The sequence below is a fragment of the Pelmatolapia mariae genome, linkage group LG15, assembly GCF_036321145.2.
Source record: "Pelmatolapia mariae isolate MD_Pm_ZW linkage group LG15, Pm_UMD_F_2, whole genome shotgun sequence".
Classification (NCBI taxonomy): Eukaryota; Metazoa; Chordata; class Actinopteri; order Cichliformes; family Cichlidae; genus Pelmatolapia; species Pelmatolapia mariae.
Genome location: NC_086240.1, coordinates 29,960,914 through 29,970,923, shown reverse-complemented (window position 1 = coordinate 29,970,923; position 10,010 = coordinate 29,960,914). Strand labels below are relative to the sequence as shown.

Sequence of the window (10,010 nt, the reverse complement as noted above, 5' to 3'; positions counted from 1 at the left end):
CATGAACTTCTTCACAAATAAAATTTGAACCATTAGAGAAAAAATACTCATAATTATCTCACAGATGTAACATTATGTACAGCTACTTTCAGTACCATTGATATTCATTTACTCTTTTTCTCCAATTGATCTTTCTGAGTTAACTTCAGTAATTACTTCCTCCAAACCGTCAACGTGTCTTTTAGACCCCATTCCTCTGTTTACATTATACATGGTTCCCTTAGGCAGTATCATCAGAAGGTATAGCAGACATTTTCACTGCTATGCAGATGACACCCAACTTTATCTATGCATGAATCCAGACAACACACACCAATTAGTTAAACTGCAGGGATGTCTTAAAGACATAAAGACCTGGATGACCTCTAACTTTCTGCTTCTAAATTCAGATAAAAATGAGGTTATTGTACTAATATATTGTACTTTGCCCTAAAGTTCCTAGAAATATGGTATCTAACCAGATACTTATGGTGCCTTGAGGCGACTGTTTTTGCGATTTGTCGCTGTATAAATAAAACTGAATTGAAACACTGTTACAACAAAGGAATAATTGTTTTTTTCTTTGTTGTAATTTTTCCTTATTATGTTAAGCTTATTGTTTTTTTAGTTCAAATTGCTCAGATTTGACCTGAATGCATTTATGTAAACCCCGAAAAATATAAAAATTCATCTCAGACCATGAGTTTGCACAAATGATGGTCAAGCTGTCTAGAAAAATGAAAACTACTCTATCTGGAGACATTGCAATATGATTGTAGCTAATGATGGTTTACAGTATGCTGGCTTTAAAAGGTGAAGGTATATGACGGTATAAGTTTATGAAGACACTGAAAAGTGGAAAGGCAGTTAGTCCAGATGACATACCTGTGGAGGTCATGGGGTGGTTGAGCCTCTAAATTGTTCGCCACTTGTTAGAAAACACTGCAAAAAAATGTTCCTCCTCAGACACCTTTTCAGTTTCGTCACACAAAAACTTGTCTTTTTCTTTTCCCTTGTGTGGTGCAAGCTTCTGTTTAACGTTCACCATACCGTGTGCGTTAAACACCTCAACAAACATCACAAGAACAGTCATTTAGTTTAGTTTTTTAATTGTAAAACAAAAATTATTATAACATAAATCAATACCATCCATCACCATCTTCAATAACAGCAATCAGTTTTGTGAGCATGCTGCACACATTAAACCTATTGACACTGGAGGTTACAGACCCCATAAGAGTTTATAGCAGGTGGGCTGCTGGCTTCAGCATGGAGAACAGCCCTCCTAGATCATTTCATTAATAACCTTGCGTAAGTAGCAAGTATTGACTGTTCCTCAGAAAACCTGAGGAATCTTAATGTATGTGTTAACTTTAATATTTTAACATAATTCATACAGGATAAGGTAAGAGACTCCACAGAACGAGTAATAAGACCTTCTCTGCCAAAGAAGTGACAACTGCTCCTCAACAGGTACAGTGTCTCTGAAACTGGTGTCCAGCCCAGTGTCCATCCTGCACGTGCTCCCCCTCAGTTCAGCTGTCTGATGATTACATTGATATCTGTGCCGCGGTACCCTGGGTTTCCCAGGTCCTTCAGGAGCCCAGCTTTATCTTTGATGGAGTGACGAGCCACTGACAGCCTGAACGGCAACAGGAAGTTATTGGCAGCTCGAAAGTTCTTCCCAACAGAGTAGATCTCGTGAATCAGGTCCTCCAAGCAGATGATTCCGTGTTTACCTGTGGGCCGAGAAGGAGCAGAGAAAGCTCATTAAAGCTGATTCCTGCAGAATTTGAACTCATATTCAGCCAACATGAACAAAAAAACCCCCCCAAAACAGCCTGTGTATCAGATATATCCCACAGACTGTACCTAAAAGAGAGATGTAGCCGCTAGCTATAATCTTTCAACCATAACATCTATATTTTGCAAATTCTGATGACCATTAGAGTCAAAAGCAGAAAAAGGTTGTGTGCTTTATTATTAGCACAATAAAAACAATATCTGTGAATAAAAACAATGAGCAGTGAGCAAAATGGGCCCGGCTTCAAGAAAGGGTAACTAATAAAAAATAAGCAACTTTCCATTGAGATGGGCAGGAACGAAACGAGTGGACAATTTTTTTAATTGCAAAGCCAATTACATACAGCTGTTTGAAGGTATCGTTAAAAAAAACAAAACAAACAACTCACGTCCTTGCATGACAGTACTACAGACAGCCACTGTTGCTGGGTGAAATCAGTTACAAACATGGTGCGGCACCAAGAACCTTGTACTAATTTCTCCGGTTGCTAGGAGATTGCCATGGTTGCCAGTAATATCTCATGTTTGTCGGCAAATACTTCCCAATTCCAAGCAGGGCGGTAGTAAAATTTGAAAAAGTGGAATGCAAACCAGAAATAGAGATGGTTCACCTCAAACTAAAAGCTGTGTCTCAGTGTTACAGTAAACATGTTTCTAAGGACCTTCTCCATTTCTGGAGCTGTTTCACTACAGCTAGATGCTGTTTGTAGACAAGTCCATCACTTCTATTCAAACTGCGATCAGAGCAATATGCTGCCAACCAAAGCAATCACAAGATCACAAGGAGATTTTTCCTAACTGGACCTGAAGTACACATTTATTATATAGACACAGGTGGTTTCCAGGGAGTCACTGACCATATGTAGGCATGTGTGACTGGGGCTTTAGCCATCATCTCCCCAGCAACTGCCATCAACCACTCAAAACTGATTGGGATATACTCACCTGGTGGTTACCAGATGGTCATGGACCTTTCTAATTATCACATGTGATAGCAGAAAAGCTAACATTACGTTGTTATTAATCATGAGTCTGCAAAACCTTGATACGCACAACTATGTTCATCTGCCCTCTAGAGGACATCATAGCCCCTTTTCTGTTAGTACCTAATTGGATCAACTCGGCACGGTTTGCCACCTGCTTGCCCGGGGTTCCAAGCGATCTGAGCAGGTACTAAAATGTGATGCTGTCAGACTGCATACAACCCACTGGCTGGTCAGTGGCGTCACTCGATGAGTCCTGAGAGCGTCTTATTCATGAAAATTAAAACCGCCACGAAATCCGGCATTGAGGGAAATTGCTACAAAAAACAATCTTAAAAATAATTTAAGAAGTAAAAATAGAACCATGCATTTTATTTTACATAACACTTCAAAGAAAGATGGAGTATGACAGAGGGAGTGGGAGGAGGAAGAGACAGGGAGATAAAAGAGAAAAAATGAGAGAGAGGGAGGGAGAAAGAGAAAGAGGAAGGGATGGAAAGAGAGAGAGAGAGTGCACAGCTGAAATGAAGTGCACTGCGACTGCAGGTGAGTGGGGAGGGAGGCTCAGCGCTGTAGTGTGAGGGACTCACCCATGTGCTCCTCGATGAAGGTGTTATCTGTGAGGGGAACTCTCCTTCTGCCTATCCTGGTCTGACCTCTCTTCAGAATGAGCTCACGAACCGACTTCAGGTTGGGAAATCTGTCCGACACACAGCCCAGTATGTAGAGGATTGAACACAAATTCAAGCCAGCATTACCCTCTAAAGCACACTGTGTCTCACGCACTCACCCCCACGCCACATAAGGCTCCACCATCTTCATCATGGCGATGGAGGTCTTGTTAATTTTGACAAAGGTCCCGCTGAAGATCTTCCTCAGCCTCATCATCTGGATCACCTTCATCACTTTAGGACTGACGCCTTTAGTCCTAACAGGAGAGAACCAGTCGGGTTGAACAAACTGTCGGCCGGTTCTGGAAGCCTGTGTCTGCTTTCCAGTACTTACTGTCTAATGCGGACGGCGAAGGCAAGCTTGTTCTTGGCTGGAGGCAGTGGTTCAGCTGGTCTCTGTTTGACCCTTTGGATGCGGGTGCCATCCCGATGCTGTGTGTGGCTTTCCTTTAAGAAATCTTCCAAACGCTTGAACTTGATTTTCCCTTTAGTCACCTACAGCATTACAGGAATACACACATGAATGCACAACAGTACATAAATTCCATACAGCCTTTAACTACAAAGCACGGTCATGACGTTTGGATATATTGTATTGTATAAATGTAATACAGGCATCAGTGCTTACCCTTCTCTTCTCGAGCAGTGCGAGTTTGGCTTGCGTGGCTTTGATTGCCTGGTATGCCTTCCTCTTTTTCAGAAGATACTCTGGAACCAACTTGATTGCCTTTTTTGTCCTGAAGAGAACAAAAAGTAAGAGAAGGAAGCTTTGGACAAACTAAATAAACGTGGCTCAGTCACAGGATTGTGCTGTGGAGAACTGGAGGCTTTGAGTAGCTTCAGGTGTAACCCTAAAACTTGTTATGAATAACCTAAAACTTGGTTTTTCAGTGTTACCACGGTAGGTTACTTCTTACTGGGGTATGACAGGTATAATAGGTCTGTTAAGACTGATTCTCCAAAAACACATAGTGTTTATGAGGACCTAGTTAGCCTGAGGTCCCAAGGCTTTTCTTGCGTCCTTGTATTAGGACAGCCGGGAGAACAGAATTGTCTAACACAAATTCAAACAGCATGACCCAGAAATTTTAGGGGTGACGCCAGGTCGGGAGGCCGTGGGTATACTTATTCAGTTCGGAGCTACCTTCGGGTCACCGACGGTATACACTTAGCTCCATGTGAAAGTAAGCTCCTCAAGATACGCCTTTTTCACCCATCATCCTTCTAAATAGACACCTTAATCGAATCTTTAAGATTCGTACTTAAAGGAAAAAGCACAATCAGCACATCTACACATAGGAAACCGAACGGATGAACTTAGATACGATTATAAAATCAAACACATACTCTGATTCGGCCATCGTAGATTCCTCGTCGCGGACAAATGACGTCAGCAGATGGTGCCTCGACCTGCTGCGGCGTTTCGGGTCGAGCCTTTCCCATGGCCCATGTTTGGGGGTGATGCCATCATGTGTAGATCTGACATTTTTAAGGTGATGCCACAAGATGCCGCGGCACTTTGGGGGTGATGACGACGCCACGGCCGTTTGGACAGACATGCCTCAAAATACGAAGCTAAAGCATCCATTCCATCATGCTAGTATCGATGCTATCCACATTTCGATCGATCCGCCCACATCTTACTCTTTTCCAGGTTTAATTTTTGTAACTTGGCGTGTTGTGCCGCTGCAGATTGGTTGCAAGAAGGAAGGCAACCGCCTCCAAATGGAACAATCCCCACTAGGGTTTAAATTCCCGGGACTCTCCACCTTTTGTTTTTAGAACCGAAGAAGCCTCTTGGATGAGATAAGTCTTCTCATAAGTCCAGTTTCCTTCGTCAAGAGCTCTCTCAATGCTGCCATCACCTGGATGGCTGAGAACCCACACAAACATTTGTCTCACTTTGCATCTATGCAAATCTGACAGTAAAAGATTTGTTTTAACACCAAGCATGACCTAGGGTTACACAAATATTTTTATCAGGACCACTTAAGGTTTGCCTTCCTTGCATGAAAGTCTAAAATAAAGTTCTTTTGGATTTTCATATATTAATCGTTTGAGTTATTTAGTCAGTGTGAAGCACTGTCTCTTATTCAGCCATGCCTCTCTGTTCCCACACACCATTTTGGTTTCAGTGTTTTCTACACTGCTCAAAAAAAAGAAGGATATCTATACTGATATGGACCTGGTAATGTGTTAGGAACAAAAGGATATCACATGGAAATGAGAATAATTAACCTACATAGGTTGAATTCGAAGACACCCTAAAAAGAGGGTATTCTCCTTATATCACCTGTAAAGAGACATACAGTACATCTTTCCAAATGCCTTGATATCAGTTTGAATAATCAGTTTTCAGAAAATATTTTAAACTGTTCAGAAAAACTGCTTCAGACCTAGGACAAGACAGAGCTGTGGTGTAGGCATCCAAAACACGTGCTTTAAGATGCATTTTAGCACTACGTGTCACATTTTCGGGCTTTAAACTCTAAAGCTGCTATACTGTGGAAAGGTTGTACAAATACTCTAAGAAGGATGAACACTTAACACATAACACATCACATAAAATCAAATGAAAAGATGACACAAATTATTTTCCTAATTCTTTCACTGTAGCAAAGTCCATGAAATCACTTTAAAAAAAATATGGCATAAGTATAAACGGCAGTCAGGACCTGTTCCCTGGCCTGAAGGCACAGGGAAATGACCCTATTTTCGAATGGCAAAAACTCCAAAATATAGGCGTCAGGCCAAGGGGATACAAGGATACCCACCCCAGCCCACCACCTCTCAGCATGGCCAACTTCAGACTGGAACAGAGTCCAGCCCCTCTCCGGGGGACTGGTTCCAGAGCCCAAGTCGTGTACTGAGTCGAGCTTGACTATAGTCAGTTTCGCTCAACCTCACATACTAGCTCAGGCTCCTTCCCATTCAGAGAGGTGACGTTCCATATCCCAAGTACCATTCTGGGTAGCTGGAGATCTGTCTGGCAGAGCCACTGCTCTTGGCTGCTACCTGGCATACATTGCAACAGACTCCTACTATGCCTCCTGTGGGTGATGGGTCTACAGTAGGGCCTACATTTTTTTTTTTACCAAAAATGTCTTTGAGTAAAATATTTATTTATTCTGTATCAGTAAGTCTGCAGGATCTTAGCCTGGTCATTGTCAACCACCCTGTGGGGTATATCCCATTTTGTCCATGTATATCCCATACTCAACACAGATGTTCCTGTATTTTATACAGTGTGCCAGCCACTTGTATATGGTCTTCCATGTATGCCGTGCATGTTAGAATCTTGTACCCTGCTGTTATGTGCTGGACAGTCCCTGTACAGGTAGAGTAACTATGGTAGCAGAGAGACTCACTGTGTCTCAAAGTGACATCAAGAAGATGATAGAGGTTACTTTATTATGTTCTGTATTAACTGTGGATCAATTAGTTAACCAAACATTTTTATATAGGTTTTATTTATTTCAAAAGTGAAGTTTTTAAGTTTGAATGAACTAAAATAAAAATAAAAACTAAATGTTTTTATTTAGTTTAAGTTAACTATAATAACCTTGGCTCACACATTAAGACATACTTTTTTGTGTTCAAAACTCGTATGACTGTGTCAGCGCTGTGATTTCCTTCAGTTTAATTTCTCCCTGATAACTGACTGAAATAACTGAACTGAACTACTTTTTGAATATGTGCAGTTTCAGGTCTGAGCGTGTTGCTCCATCTAGTGAGCCATCTTAAGCATTGCTTAAAGTGACCTGAATACTGCTTAGTTTTTTTTTTTTAATAAAGTACAGCAACAACAGAGATATTCTGCACACATCAGTATCAGCTTTATTGGGCAAGTATGAGTATACATAAAAGGAATTGGGCTATATTTTCATATACATTCTAAACACATTTTGATGACCATTTAATTTATTCAACAGCCACATCTTCTATCTGCCGTTAAAAGCTGTGCAGTGACCTGTCCTTCCACGATGATTCTTGTTCCTCTTCTTTCTCAGGGTTCTGCTGCTTAGATATAAAAAGTCCCCTCTCGCCCCCTGCAGGCAGTCTATCCTTCAAGCTGAGGGTTCTGTGCAGTATCTTTGCTGTTCCTAGGACCGTACTCTTCTGGATATGCAGCATGCCTTAGTTTAGTAGCAGGTATATTGGATATGTTAGTAGAATGTAAATGATCTAAATGTTCATCACCAGTAGCGGTTTTAGATACGGGCGACACGGGCGGTTGCCCGGGGCGGCATCGTGGTGGGGGGCGGCATCACGGGCATCAGCAAAAAAAATAAAAAATTGCTCGTACTCATGCTGCCCCGACATCATGCCAGCGCATATTGGGGATGGCATAGGCACCGATCGGTTTTCTATCGCCCATTTGCTGGGAGTAAGGGCGCCCTCCGTTTGCGGGGTACGCCTGCTGCTTGCGGCACAGGGAGGAGAGGGCGGGGCGGCGGGGGATTCTCTGGCTGGCTGGAGCAGCATCTAATCACCAACTCGCAAAATAAAACAAAATAAAAACAAACCAACAACACGAAAACACCAGACATCATGATACAGACTTATAATTTGCACTGATGTTTTTCTATATTTCCCTCGGGATGAATAAAGCATAATCAATCAATCAATACACGAAAAGCGAGCGCGAGAGCCCTCGGTGCGCCTGCTCGCTGCTGAAGTCAAAGTAAACTTTATTGTCATCTCCGCTACATACAGTCCAGTATAGAGAGAGACGAGACGACGAGGCTCCAGTTACAGCAGTGCAAGTAAACGAACAATAAATATTTAAGAGTAAAATAATTAATACACACTTTAGGACTAGGGGTAAAGTAAAGGGATCAATAACAATTTAAAATGTATATTTTATATTTTGTTGATTTAAAGTCTCACACACAACCCGTTTTTAAAGTTTAAAAAAAGAGAAATGAAGAGGAGTGTAGCGACTTCCACAGTTGCTAGAGGCCGGGGATGGAGCCTGCCTATTTGCCTGACGCGCTGTCAACTTTACGCAATAATGCCAGAGGTGGAATTGCTTGCTTGTTTATTAAAGTGCTTGAAAAGTTTACAGAGCAATGTGATCGGCTCGCGATTCAAACTCTTAAAACATCACAGCTCTAATGCAACAAGGGGAAACTCGTTGTGTTGCGGTCAACAAAAAATACAGCTACCCAGCCCTGCTCTCTGTCAAAATCAAACCAGTGAAAGACAGACTGACAACGCCCTCTTAATGTCACTGCTGCCACCCACATGACTCCCGTTACACATCACCATAGCAACCAAACAAATGAAAACCCAGTGATCATTAAAATTCAATACATTTAATTATGTAGCAAAAGATACAGGTAAGCAGATATGTCATTGGATAATGGCAGGTCATGTATCCTAAAACTTTCAGAATACTTTCTTAATTATGTGGGTTACAGTTCCTCCAAGAAGAAATGGTAAAAATAGTTACAGTAACAGACTAAACTCCAAACAATATATACAATAATATAATATTAATATAATAGTAATTAGTCAGTGTCAATTGTTGATTTGTCCTGTTGTCATTGTATGATGAATTATGATGTCTGTTTAGTAGCCGTTTGCATACTATGCATTCTCTCTCTTCATATGTGTGTGTGTGTGTGTGTGTGGGGGGGGGGGGGGGGGGGGGGGGGGTGTCAGACCGAGTGTTCGGCCAAATAGGCTAGGACCGCCACTGTTCATCACAGTGAAGGCCTATGGAAAGAAACTGCACAGATGTCTGCTTGTTTTGATTCTCTGTAGTACCTACCAGAATGAGTCAGTAACATTATTAATATTCTCTGGGGACTAGTTTGACTAGGTGGTAAAAAGAAGTAAAATGTAATTATTTATTTTGTAATTTATTTGCAAATGTGAATACTAATTTCAGTTCAGTAATCCTGCTTGGCGTTCTGCCCTCCTTTCTTTATTCTCCTCTGTCCAAGTCCAACAACACCTTCTACTCTGGCACTGCTCAGAAAGTTGAATGCAGCTATAACCCGATCATGGAGGTTGTTCCTCTTTATTTATTTATTTTCTTCAACAAAAGACACTTACTTACTTTGAAAAAAATCTACATAAAATTTACAAAGTTCTGCCTGCCCTACAATGCTTTTGATTCAGATCAGCATCAGAATTTGCTTTGCTACATACACTGAATTAAATTATAAATATGAAAATAATAATAAAAATAAGGTACTCTGTTGAAGATGCAAGATGTTAAATATGTACTCTAAAGTTATGCTGTATACAATATAAACAAAGTATGTGAAAGTGAAAATAGTGTCACAGGGAGAGTTTGAGGCTGAATGTGTTCCGACTATCCAGCGTGTCATGGAGAGGGTTTGAAGGATTGTGTCATGGTCCGGGTGAGTGGCTGTGTTTTTCCATTAGCTCTCGGTTTCCACCTCTAGGTGGAGCCTCATCAGCCTTTAAGACCAGCGCTCTCAACAAATCTTTGCCAGAACGTCTGCTAACCTCTGATAGTGCTGGAGGAGCAGGGAAGCGAATCACAGACCTTCTGATTGGTAGATGACCCACTCTGTTGCCTGAGCCACGGCTCCGTAAA

At 41.5% G+C, this 10,010-nt stretch overlaps 1 protein-coding gene across 1 annotated transcript; it reads right to left on the bottom strand.

Annotated features, from left to right (window-relative positions):
* Positions 1 to 1,114: 1,114 nt before the first annotated feature.
* Positions 1,115 to 5,268, bottom strand: rpl7l1 (ribosomal protein L7-like 1). Its single transcript, XM_063495153.1, has 6 exons — positions 4,784 to 5,268; positions 4,065 to 4,173; positions 3,771 to 3,931; positions 3,556 to 3,693; positions 3,356 to 3,465; positions 1,115 to 1,718 (listed from the first exon to the last, which is right to left on the bottom strand). Exons 1-6 carry the CDS (start codon positions 4,993 to 4,995, stop codon positions 1,510 to 1,512), a joined length of 939 nt encoding a protein of 312 aa, XP_063351223.1. The 5' UTR covers positions 4,996 to 5,268; the 3' UTR covers positions 1,115 to 1,509.
* Between the last annotated feature and the right edge of the window lie 4,742 nt (positions 5,269 to 10,010).